The 12,139-nt window shown below is 43.3% G+C and overlaps 2 protein-coding genes across 7 annotated transcripts in view; one reads left to right on the top strand and one right to left on the bottom strand.

Moving 5' to 3' along the window:
* LOC124031373 (multiple epidermal growth factor-like domains protein 6) overlaps positions 1-6,591 on the top strand; it is a 79,492-nt gene extending 72,901 nt beyond the window's left edge. For both annotated transcript variants that reach the window (XM_046342519.1, XM_046342520.1), the window contains 12 exons: positions 124-252; positions 415-543; positions 644-772; positions 1,180-1,311; positions 1,423-1,551; positions 1,671-1,799; positions 1,985-2,113; positions 2,440-2,568; positions 3,057-3,185; positions 3,323-3,451; positions 3,608-3,736; positions 4,038-6,591. In XM_046342519.1, coding sequence (XP_046198475.1) covers positions 124-252; positions 415-543; positions 644-772; positions 1,180-1,311; positions 1,423-1,551; positions 1,671-1,799; positions 1,985-2,113; positions 2,440-2,568; positions 3,057-3,185; positions 3,323-3,451; positions 3,608-3,736; positions 4,038-4,105 — 1,490 coding nt within the window. In that variant the 3' untranslated portion in view covers positions 4,106-6,591. The remainder of the gene's footprint in view (positions 1-123; positions 253-414; positions 544-643; positions 773-1,179; positions 1,312-1,422; positions 1,552-1,670; positions 1,800-1,984; positions 2,114-2,439; positions 2,569-3,056; positions 3,186-3,322; positions 3,452-3,607; positions 3,737-4,037) is intronic.
* Positions 6,592-11,007: 4,416 nt separating this feature from the next.
* LOC124031370 (voltage-gated potassium channel subunit beta-2-like) overlaps positions 11,008-12,139 on the bottom strand; it is a 148,422-nt gene continuing 147,290 nt past the window's right edge. For all 5 annotated transcript variants that reach the window (XM_046342516.1, XM_046342514.1, XM_046342513.1 and 2 more), the window contains one exon: positions 11,008-11,517. In XM_046342516.1, coding sequence (XP_046198472.1) covers positions 11,428-11,517 — 90 coding nt within the window. In that variant the 3' untranslated portion in view covers positions 11,008-11,427. The remainder of the gene's footprint in view (positions 11,518-12,139) is intronic.

Below are 12,139 nucleotides of genomic sequence, written 5' to 3'. Positions count from 1 at the left end.
CTGTCCTCAGCAGAAACACCATAGGTTTCTATGTTAGTCTGTGGTTGGTTTGCCTGCTCTGACATGCGATGCCCTGTGTTCTGTCCTGACATATCTCTGTGGGTTGGTGTGTTGGCGCCACAGAGTGTGTATCAGGGCGGTTCGGGGCCGACTGCCAGCAGCAGTGTCAGTGTGAGAATGGGGGCCACTGCGACAGACAGACGGGCCAGTGCAACTGTGGTCCTGGCTGGGTCGGAGAGCGCTGTGAAAAAGGTGAGAAAGAGTGACAGAGAAGTGGACATACACTGTCAATGTTGTGAGGTGAATTAGTTCACAGGTTTCCGCTGTACCTTCAACACAGCGCCCTTTTGTGAGTGAAGGTTGTTGTCACATCCAGTCTCTGAGTTCCTACTCTGTCCTTTTCCTCCACTGCAGCCTGTGGGTCAGGCCTGTTTGGAGCTGGCTGTGAGGAGAGTTGTCAGTGTGAGCATATAGCCCCCTGTCACCACGTTACTGGGCACTGCCTCTGTCCACCAGGTTGGAGGGGACCCCACTGTGATAAAGGTGGCCTACTTTTAATGAAAACAACCTTTTCTATTATCCCTGAAAGTATTTTTAGCCATAACTGTTTAGGATTTTGACTCTCCCTCCTTTTTACCACCAGCCTGTTTACCTGGAACCTATGGCAAGGGCTGTGTGCAACGCTGCACCTGTCCCCAGGGTACTTCCTGTCACCATGTGTCTGGGGAGTGTGGCTGTCCCCCTGGACTCACTGGCAATGGCTGTGAACAGAGTGAGTCCTGTACAAACTTCTCAGCCCATGTCTTCTGCTTCCGATTGGCTCATTCATCCCCCTGTAACTATTGCTATAAAATTAGAATATGTTCTCAGTCAAGTTACCTGTTAAAAAAAGGATCAAATTAAAAACTTTAAAACTCTGTCAGTCTGGACTTTCAGCTGTAATGTCTCGCTTTTCATGTTGCTTACCTCGTCTGTCTGTCTGTCTGTCTGTCTGTCTGTCTGTCTGTCTGTCTGTCTGTCTGTCTGTCTGTCTGTCTGTCTGTCTGTCTGCCTGCCTGCCTGCCTGCCTGCCTGCCTGCCTGCCTGTCTGTCTGTCTGTCTGTCTGTCTGTCTGTCTGTCTGTCTGTCTGTCTGTCTGTCTGTCTGTCTGTCTGTCTGTCTGTCTGTCTGCACCACCAGCCTGTCTGTCAGGGACACATGGACTCAACTGTAACCAGGTGTGCCAGTGTTCTGAGACCAACCAGCTCTGCCACCCAGTGACTGGGTTGTGTTACTGCGCACCAGGCTTCCAAGGTCCTAAATGTAACCAGGGTATGTATTGTACACTACCCCCCTCTGCTGGTAATGACATCTTCATAACCTTCCATAGGGGATGCCATTACTCTATCTTAAAACCGTTTGGTATGTGTTTTGGGTACCCAGAGTGTCAGGAAGGTTGGTATGGTCCCGACTGTGAGCGAGAGTGCCAGTGTCAGAACAGTGGGAAGTGCAGGTCCACCTCTGGCACCTGTGAATGCACAGCAGGGTTCATCGGAGCACACTGCAACATCAGTGAGTTCATACTCAGCTCTTTATAGCACTGAATAAATGGAACACCTCCACAACAATCATAGCTTCTGAGTTAATATTAGAAAAACCATGGTTCTTAATCTCCTGTACCCTGTTGAAAGCGTGCCCAGCTGGTCGTTATGGGCAGGACTGTGCCCGCGTGACACTGTGTGGAGAGGGGGCACATAATGATCCTGTCACTGGTAGATGTCACTGCAGCCCTGGGCGAAGAGGAGAGGACTGTGGACAAGGTAGGTTTTCTCTAATGAATCGAGTTGAACAGATCACTACGTGTGGAAGTATTTTTACAACACAAATAGGACTCTTTGCGTCTCTGTCTGTCTATATGTTAAAGGTTTGTAATATATGTGTGTGTTTGAACTATGTTTGTAATATGTGTGTGTGTTTGTTATGTGTAATATCTGTTTATTGGCAGGCTGTGCTCCTGGTTGGTTTGGAGAGGACTGTGCTATCCTCTGTAACTGCAGTAATGGAGGACTGTGTGACTCTGTCTCTGGAAGCTGTACCTGTGGTCTGGGCTGGACTGGGGCTCACTGTGACACAGGTGAGAGATACTGTACAGTGCACCTTTCGAAAAGCATTAGGAAAAAGCTTTGAATGTAACAACTCAACTCTCAGTGCTGGTTTTCATTCAGAATATGGTACACTGTAGTTATGCTGTCTCTGTCTGTCTGTCTGTCTGTCTGTCTGTCTGTCTGTCTGTCTGTCTGTCTGTCTGTCTGTCTGTCTGTCTGTCTGTCTGTCTGTCTGTCTGTCTGTCTGTCTGTCTGTCTGTCTGTCTGTCTGTCTGTCTGTCTGTCTGTCTGTCTGTCTGTCTGTCTGTCTGTCTGTCTGTCTGTCTGTCTGTCTGTCTGTCTGTCTGTATGATAGAATGTCCTCCGGGGACATTTGGAGGTAACTGCCAGCTGAAGTGTGACTGCTGGAACAATGGCACCTGTGACAGGGTGACTGGAACCTGTCAGTGTGGTCCAGGATACTACGGACATCAGTGTGAACATGGTGAGTGACATACACACATGCGCGCACACACACACACACACACACACACACACACACACACACACACACACACACACACACACACACACACACACACACACACACACACAAACACACACACACGCAAACACACACACACACAAACACACACACACACACAACACACACACACACACACACACACACACACACACACACACACACACACACACACACACACACACACACACACACACACACACACACACACACACACACACACACACACACACACACACACACACACACACACACACACATCAGCACAGCATTGAAAGACACTGGGCTGCAAGGTAATTCTATTGTCTCACCAGCTCACACAGCGCTCCTCCGAACTGGACATAGACATAATTGCACTTAGCAAATCTCAAAATGAAAGCACAAAAAGGAAGCTTGCAAGTAGAAGTGTCTTTCATACTGTGTCTAAAGTGTCCTGGCCCTGTCCTCAGCGTGCCCCCCTGGTCTCCATGGCCCTTTGTGCCAACTCCAGTGTACCTGTCTGAACAAGGCATCCTGCAACCCCTCCACTGGGTTCTGTGTCTGTCCTCCAGGGTACCATGGCTCCCGCTGTCACAGAGGTGAGATTTCTGCCTTGCATTTACTGAGCTGATGGTATCTGGTAGATGATGATGACTTTGAGTTTGAAATGTAGGCCTTCAGACAGGATTTATTCATTCTAAATAGGGTGTTGCTCTTACCCCACGTCTGTTTTCAGAGTGTCAACAGGGCACGTTTGGTGTGAACTGTGCCAAGTCATGTGACTGTGAGGAGGGCACGCCCTGTGACCCTGTGAGTGGCAGGTGTCTGTGCACCTCAGGCAAAACTGGACCCAGGTGTGACACTGGTAAGACTGAGGAGCATTCAGAATGTTCTATGTGATGGTACCTCAGGTGGCGATCTGTTTAAGAGGCCTTTTCTAATTATGTTCTGGTGTCTAATGAGTTATCGTCTTACCTGTGTGTGTGTGTGTGTGTGTGTGTGTGTGTGTGTTTGTTGTCAGCCTGCAAAGCAAACCGCTATGGGCCAGACTGCACAGAGAGCTGTGTGTGTTACAACGCGGCTCACTGTGACCATCGGAACGGCCGCTGCACATGTCTCAACAGCTGGATCGGACTCACCTGTCAGGAAGGTAGTGATGAGTGACTAACACACACCACCCTGCCCTCACCGCAGCAGGCAGAGTGTATCTGGTGACAGGGCTGTAATGAAGCTGGACTGAAACTGAACGTTTCCCCCGAGTTAGAAAAGAAACAACTGGTTTTAGTGCTGACACTTGGTTTTGGCTGCAGAGAGGTTGAACACATTGAGGTTACACATTTCTTCCGTTCGTGGTTCTGGTTGTGTTGTTGTTTGTCTGTAATGAGTGTGTCCTGTGTGCTGAGATACAGGGTCGACTGACAGCTCCTCCCCCTCTGTGTGTGTGTCCTCAGGTGGGCCTCCACGCCTCCCCTACAGAAGCAGGAGGGAGGATAACACACATCTAGACAATGCGTTATAGCGCCCCCTTTTGGTCGGAGGCTCCAATCACCAATGAGCCTCCGACTGGAAGAGGCTGGGGCAGCAGCACGAGCTTCGCTGAAGCCGAACTGAATTAAAAGGTTGGATATTATTATTTCAGACATACACACCCCAATGGGACAGGATACTGCTGTACCCACAGGAGCTGAATGACAGACATGGAGAAATGGACTCGAAGGAGAAATGTTCTCAGTGTTTGCTTTAGGGTGGATAATGCTTTGGTGTGTGTGTATGCTGTGAACTGTGCAGGGCTTTCATTGTTTGTGTTCATGTGCATACTGTATACATGTGCATCTCCCACTCAGGCATGGCCTAACTCATCAGTGATGAGGTACGGTATGTTGTGACCCCCTTTCTGGTAGTTAGAGGGCGGCCAGTGTTTACCAGGACTAGGAGCTCTATTCATTGTGTGTCGCTGAAGCGTTCAATTTAAAGGTAATGACCTATTGGCCGACATCTGCAGCGTTTCCCTTGCATGCAGTGTCTGCTAAAGCAGGAACATTGCCTTTAAATTCAAATCAAGCTGTACACCCTCCCCCCTGGACAAACCACGCAGGATATAGATGTGTTTGGCGACAGTTGCTGAACGTCCAACACTAACACTCATTTTTTATTTCAGAGATTCACCGACTCACTATTGTACTTGATATTTGTTTTGTATACTATGCAATGCTATACTATTGTACTTGATATTTGTTTTGTATACTATGCAATGCTATACTATTGTATGTATTTGTTTTGTATACTTGGCAATTCTGTAGTGTTTTATGCTTTGGTTTTTGTCATTTACCCCAGAAATGTTCATGGAATATGTAGATAAACAGTATACATGTGGCATTATTATACAAATCCCATCACTTCTACATCATATACTGTAAATGATTCATTATTTGAATCTGTCCTTATGAATGAGCCATCAGAGCCAACATAACCCAGGTGCTTTTGGATAGTAGTGTGAGGTGAATCCTATCAGACAATGCAAAGTGATTTGAGCACCTGAAAAAGCGCTTTCAATGATATTTCCAATCCAGTATAATATTATATGATGTCTATTTGCAGTGAATACCATAAAGTTATGTTTGATATTCTGTACTTTATATGAAGCGACTTGTTGTAAAAATGTTGGTGCTTATGGCGCTTTAATCCACTATATGTTGACCAGAAGACAGTATACTATCTATATATTGGTCAGTACATTTTTGTTTACCAAAGTATGTTTGCGTGGGCGATTCTGATTCATATCCTCAAAGTTTAGAGTTCACCCCATTGGATTACACAATGATTCAGGAGACACAATATAACTTGAGCAGACAGTGGGCTCAGCCCAGTCATGGTAAACAGTACCTTTTTGTTTTTTTGTGTATAAAGTGCTCTTTACATATATTTATATTTTATACAGTATATTGTATACAGTTCAAGATAATGCAATAGGTAAGTGTATTCTGTCTATGACTGGAGTCAAGAGGATGTTCTAATCGGGACACCTAGTAAATAACCCAGAAAATATCAAACACAATCAATGAATGAAAAAGTCAAACACAGGGAACTGTTTTTACATTCTTATTTTTTCATTGTCATTTCATTAAAGACGAAGCTGTACATCTGGTCTAAATGCAGATTGAAGCACAGTGCAGTTAGCAATGCCTGCAAATGAAAAGAAAGAAAAGGCAGAGGTGACCACAACCATAAATATAAAGGTCAAACTATGTACATACAGGAGATGACTAGCTAGGGCATCATCACTGAGAGAAGGTAGTCTGCCATTGCATTCATTGGAGAGCATTCTGCACAATACACACAATACAAATAAATAGCTTATTTTGTCTATCTTTACACTGATACAATATTAAGAGGAAAATGCAGCATGTTGAAAATGAAAATAAAAAGACACTTTTACTAACCCTCTTCTGCTTCTTCTACGTTAAAGGCCCGAACATACAAAAATAATCTCTAACATACGGCATTCTGTGAGATAAGCATCATTCATCTACAGGGCTGGTTTCAAAGGTTTCTGAGCTGATAGTAACATCAATACTATGATATGTATGGAACAGTGGCTGTGCAAAGGGAGGCTGTCAAACGACAACACTGGACAGGAAGACGAGAGAGCCTGCAACGATGAGTCTACTCACTAAACAGCCTGACTCACACACCTCAAATTCTTATAAAATCATCCACACTGCTTGTCTAGCATTATCCACTATGCCAGTAAGGAGCAAGCTCTTCCAAGAGTGCACTTCACACGCTGTTGTGTTGCCAGAGTGGTCCTGTAAATAGAGGAGCTCTGTGGTGCTCATCTCTCTCTACAGCCTCTCTCTACAGAGCAGCCTATCTCTCTACAGCTCAGCCTCTCTCTCTACAGCTCAGCCTCTCTCTTTACAGCTCAGCCTCTCTCTCTACAGCTCAGCCTCTCTCTCTACAGCTCAGCCTCTCTCTCTACAGCTCAGCCTCTCTCTCTCTACAGCACAGCCTCTCTCTCTACAGCGCAGCCTCTCTCTCCACTTAGCAGCCTCTCTCTCTCTACAGCGCATCCTCTCTCTCTACAGCTCAGCGTCTCTCTCTACAGCACCACCTCTCTCTACAGCCTCTCTCTACAGAGCAGCCTCTCTCTCTACAGCGCAGCCTCTCTCTCCAGCGCAGCCTCTCTCCAGCGCAGCCTCTCTCTCCAGCGCAGCCTCTCTCTCTACAGCACAGCCTCTCTCTCTACAGCACAGCCTCTCTCTCTACAGCACAGCCTCTCTCTCTACAGCACAGCCTCTCTCTCTACAGAGCAGCCTCTCTCTCTACAGAGCAGCCTCTCTCTCTACAGAGCAGCCTCTCTCTCTACAACACAGCCTCTCTCTGTACAGCACAGCCTTTCTCTATAGCACAGACTCTCTCTACAGCACAGCCCTGGGGGCGAGATGGAGCTACATTCAACACCATCACAGTTATCACCAGACAAACCAGTGCACAGCTCTGTGCATGTATGTGTGACATTGAATTGATAGTGTGACAAAGCCTCTCTCTCTACAGAGCAGCCTTTCCCTCTACAGAGCAGTCTCTCTCTCTACAGAGCAGCCTCTCTCTCTACAGAGCAGCCTCTCTCTCTACAGCGCAGCCTCTCTCTCTACAGCGCAGCCTCTCTCTCTACAGCACAGCCCTGGGGGCGAGATGGAGCTACATTCAACACCATCACAGTTATCACCAGACAAACCAGTGCACAGCTCTGTGCATGTATGTGTGACATTGAATTGATAGTGTGACAAAGACCACCAAATATGTCTAGAGAAAACTCATTGTGACAGTGCCTTTGAGCTTTTTATTTTATGAAACATTTCTGCTGCACAATTTCCGGTCATTTCGCTCATTACCAGACAGACAGTAAGACAGAAAATCATGATACATTATGAAACTGTTTTTTCTTCTTCTGGGAAAACCACATTGGCTTTTGCCACTAATTCCCTCAAGACATAGTACCAGACAAATCAAAATGTACAGTTCACATTTAACACAGACGCTAGAAAGATTTGTTTCCCCTCCACACACACACTTTGACTCTGTATCTATGCCAATTATTTGTTGTCTGACCCAAGGCGTCAGCCACACATACACACCTCACTCAATCTGATTCTCCAAATCTCCTCTTCACTTTGCCTGAGAAGCATCTACACTTCACTCATCATGTCAGTTTCGCCCTACTCACTGACACTACAGGGCCAGGTCACACCATGGTTAGCATCTACATAAAAAAATACAAGTTACTTGATGCCATATATACAATGATAAAGGTCTTTGTGTAGTTTCTAGAGTACACTTCATTATGTATGTAACTGTATTCTGTCTAAAGTTATGATGGTTTAAACATGAGTGTTACTTTGTACAAAATCAAGCATGACTGTATTCCCCTTTTTTCTACAGCAAATGACATCTCCAATATGTACATTAGAACATTATTATCCCTTTTAGTTCATTGAACATTATTTTCAAAGGTTAAATGTGTAAAAATGATTTCATGGATTTCATTTATATATATTTTTTAAAGTATTCGACCTAAAAACATTTAAATAACTAAAAGGATATTTGTACGTAGTTTAATATGCAAAAAGATTTTGTAATTCAATATCCCCTCAATCTCGTCACCTTTCAATTTGACAGGCGAAGCACAGCCCCTCCATGATTGACATCCCTTCAATCCAATGACACAAGGGCAAGGCCTTGCGGAGGGTAACGGAGTCATACTCCCACTATAAAAAAATAGGCATATATTTTTATAATCAGGGCAAATCATAATGCTATATATGCATGTGTAGGTATTTGTTAGTGCTTTAATGCAATATTAACAAGTAATTGTTCAAATATATCTTTCATGCAAAATATTGATTAGTGCTTGGTGATGGAGTCACAGCTGTCCAGAAATGAAACAATACTTACACAATACTTACTTTACATGATTTTGAATCATTTTATGACTCACATATGGCTCCATGACACATATTCAATCAGGAAAATGTCCTAGAAATATCGATACAGATATCATTTTACTGCAATATGCTATTTTGCATGTTTATAACTCCGTTACCACGTAATTCCGTTACCGGAAATCTCTTTTTATTATCAGTATTTTCATTATGAAATATTGCATCAAATGATACCAAAATTGGTCTTGATATAGTCAGCTAAGTACGTATGATATAGTCAGCTAAGTACGTATGATATAGTCAGCTAAGTACGTATGATATAGTCAGCTAAGTACGTATGATATAGTCAGCTAAGTACGTATGATATAGTCAGCTAAGTACGTATGATATATTCAGCTAAGTACGTATGATATAGTCAGCTAAGTACGTATGATATAGTCAGCTAAGTACGTATGATATAGTCAGCTAAGTACGTATGATATAGTCAGCTAAGTACGTATGATATAGTCAGCTAAGTACGTATGATATAGTCAGCTAAGTACGTATGATATATTCAGCTAAGTACGTATGATATAGTCAGCTAAGTACGTATGATATAGTCAGCTAAGTACGTATGATATAGTCAGCTAAGTACGTATGATATAGTCAGCTAAGTACGTATGATATATTCAGCTAAGTACGTATGATATAGTCAGCTAAGTACGTATGATATAGTCAGCTAAGTACGTATGATATAGTCAGCGAAGTACGTATGATATAGTCAGCTAAGTACGTATGATATAGTCAGCTAAGTACGTATGATATAGTCAGCTAAGTACGTATGATATAGTCAGCTAAGTACGTATGATATAGTCAGCGAAGTACGTATGATATAGTCAGCTAAGTACGTATGATATAGTCAGCTAAGTACGTATGATATAGTCAGCTAAGTACGTTTGATATAGTCAGCTAAGTACGTATGATATAGTCAGCTAAGTACGTATGATATAGTCAGCTAAGTACGTATGATATAGTCAGCTAAGTACGTATGATATAGTCAGCTAAGTACGTATGATATAGTCAGCTAAGTACGTATGATATAGGCAGCTAAGTACGTTTGATATAGTCAGCTAAGTACTTATGATATAGTCAGCTAAGTACGTATGATATAGTCAGCTAAGTACGTATGATATAGTCAGCTAAGTACTTTATCAGATATGTTACATTAATGGATTATCACTAAAGAACTGCATGTTACGCAGGTTTGCATATACCTCCCCAAAATATGTTAACTGGTTGTGACTCCATTACCAAGCACTAATAAAAATGTTTGCATGAAAGATACATTTCAACATTTACTTGATAGTATTGCATTAAAAAAACGAACAAATACTTACAAAAACATACATAGCATTAAGACTTGACCCTGATTGTAAAAAAATATACTGTAAGTTTTTACTGAACGTGTGACCTTGACCTACAGTACTAGAAAACTGAACGCGTTGAACCAGAGAATGAGTTACGGAAGAGGAGGGAGTAGTCCTTATATTTACACGTGTTAGTTTACTCTTGTAACCATGACTTTGCTTGGTCTGAATAATCCCCAGAGGCTGTTGGACGAAGGCTCATGCATGGAGGACGTATCACATGCTATCCACTTTGCGCTTTGTCTCACAGTAAGAGAGGACCTAACAGCTAGAGAGTGAATACGAGGGCAGCGGCAGATGTCTTCAGGGTGCAATGTATATGATTATTGAAAATGTATAGATTATCATCTGCCTTCTGAAAATCAACGTATCATTCCCTAAATAGAGGAGTGTACAATTAATGTGTACTGTGTATGTGGGTATAAGCATAGAACAGCATGATCAAGTGATTATACTGTACACGTGAAGAGAGTCAATAGGTAATAAGCTGGATAGTATAGGCTTTAAGACGTTTGCTATACTCTTCCAACAAGCCACACCCACTTAGATGTGGCATTGAAAGATGTTAGAATATCTTTGGCTCAAAGCCACGTGAAAATGTCCCTGGTTTGACAGTGGACAGGTCCCCATTAGGTGTCCACACATGAAAGAAAGACATGGACATTAAATACTGTTCCGATCCCTGAGCTTTCACTCCTATTGGGCAGGAAGGGCTGCCACTTAAACCAACTAGTGTTTCCGTTGGCCAGGGACTATTGTCAAATAACAGTCTGTTATGAACCAGCACTGTGGAGACCAGACTGACTAAGGGGAACAGGTAGGAAACTGAAACAGGGGAGGAGATCCTACAGTGCAATGACTCACCGTGTGTGATATAGTTGAGTTATTTCATCCTCTCACATATTCTACAACCTCTCAATGACTGAACTGTACAATAGTAAAGTGCTGATTGTTCTGCCTGCGAGGAGGCTGGTACACTGATAATATGTAGATGACACAAACTAACAGCTGTTTCAGAGAAACTGTGATGTACATATTAAACAGAACTCCAAAAAAACTCATGTGTGGCATACATGTGCAACAGAGTTTTTGTTGTATATTTGTATAAACTTAAATCCATTGGTATGCATTCAGTATTTAGAGAAACAAATGCAAATAAAAATGAAATATCTGGCTGCCAAGCAAGCATGTTTTTTTATAAACATATTTTTTCTTCAGTTTTAAAAATACATCTTTCTTCTATCTGTCCTTCCTTCCCTGCAGATGTGACCATCTCTCTCTCTATTTCTTCATCCTTTTCTCTGGAAGTCTACATGATGCTCCCCAGGGTGGCTGAGGCGGGGTCAGACTCATGCGCCGGGGTCTAATTCAGTAAAAGCTCAAGCAAACGGAGGATCAGGCAAAGGTGGGGCATGGCGCTGTGCTGCAGCCCTGGCAGCCCTGGAGCAGCCCTGGAGCAGCCCTGGAGCAGCCCTGCTGGCTGGCGTGGTGGTGAGTTAGGAACGGTAGTCCTTTTTACTGTACGGCTTGTTCCCCAGGATGCTATCTACCTCGTGTGTGATTGAGGAGGATAGTTTGGGAAGAACCTGCAGGAGAAATTACAGATGCATTGAAGGAAACAGAAGGTTCATGTGTATAGATTGCACATACTTCCATGCCCATATTGGTTTTACTATCCATGTGGGGAACAAACAATTGATTCCAATTCAAAATTCCCGAACCGCTAACCATAAACCTTTAATTGAACCCTAATCTTAACTCCAAACCCCTAACCTAACCCTAATCTTAACTCCAAACCCCTAACCTAAACCTAATCTTAACTCCAAACTCCTAACCTAACCCGAATGTTAACTCCAAACCCCTAACCTAAAACCTAAACCTAATCTTAACACCAAACCCCTAACCTAAACCTAATCTTAACTCCAAACCCCTAACCTAACCCCCTAATCTTAACTCCAAACCCCTAACCTAACCCTAATCTTAACTCCAAACCCCTAACCTAAAACCTAATCTTAACTCCAAACCCCTAATATAAAACCTAACCCTAATCTTAACTCCAAACCCCTAGCCTAAAACCTAACCCTAATCTTAACTCCAAACCCCTAACCTAAAACCTAACCCTAATCTTAACTCCAAACCCCTAACCTAACCCTAATCTTAACTCCAAACCCCTAACCTAACCCTAATCTTAACTCCAAACCCCTAACC

This window comes from Oncorhynchus gorbuscha, linkage group LG03 (genome assembly GCF_021184085.1).
Source record: "Oncorhynchus gorbuscha isolate QuinsamMale2020 ecotype Even-year linkage group LG03, OgorEven_v1.0, whole genome shotgun sequence".
Lineage (NCBI taxonomy): Eukaryota > Metazoa > Chordata > Actinopteri > Salmoniformes > Salmonidae > Oncorhynchus > Oncorhynchus gorbuscha.
Note: the sequence above shows the minus strand (reverse complement) of the source record. Positions and strands in the feature narration are given on the sequence as shown.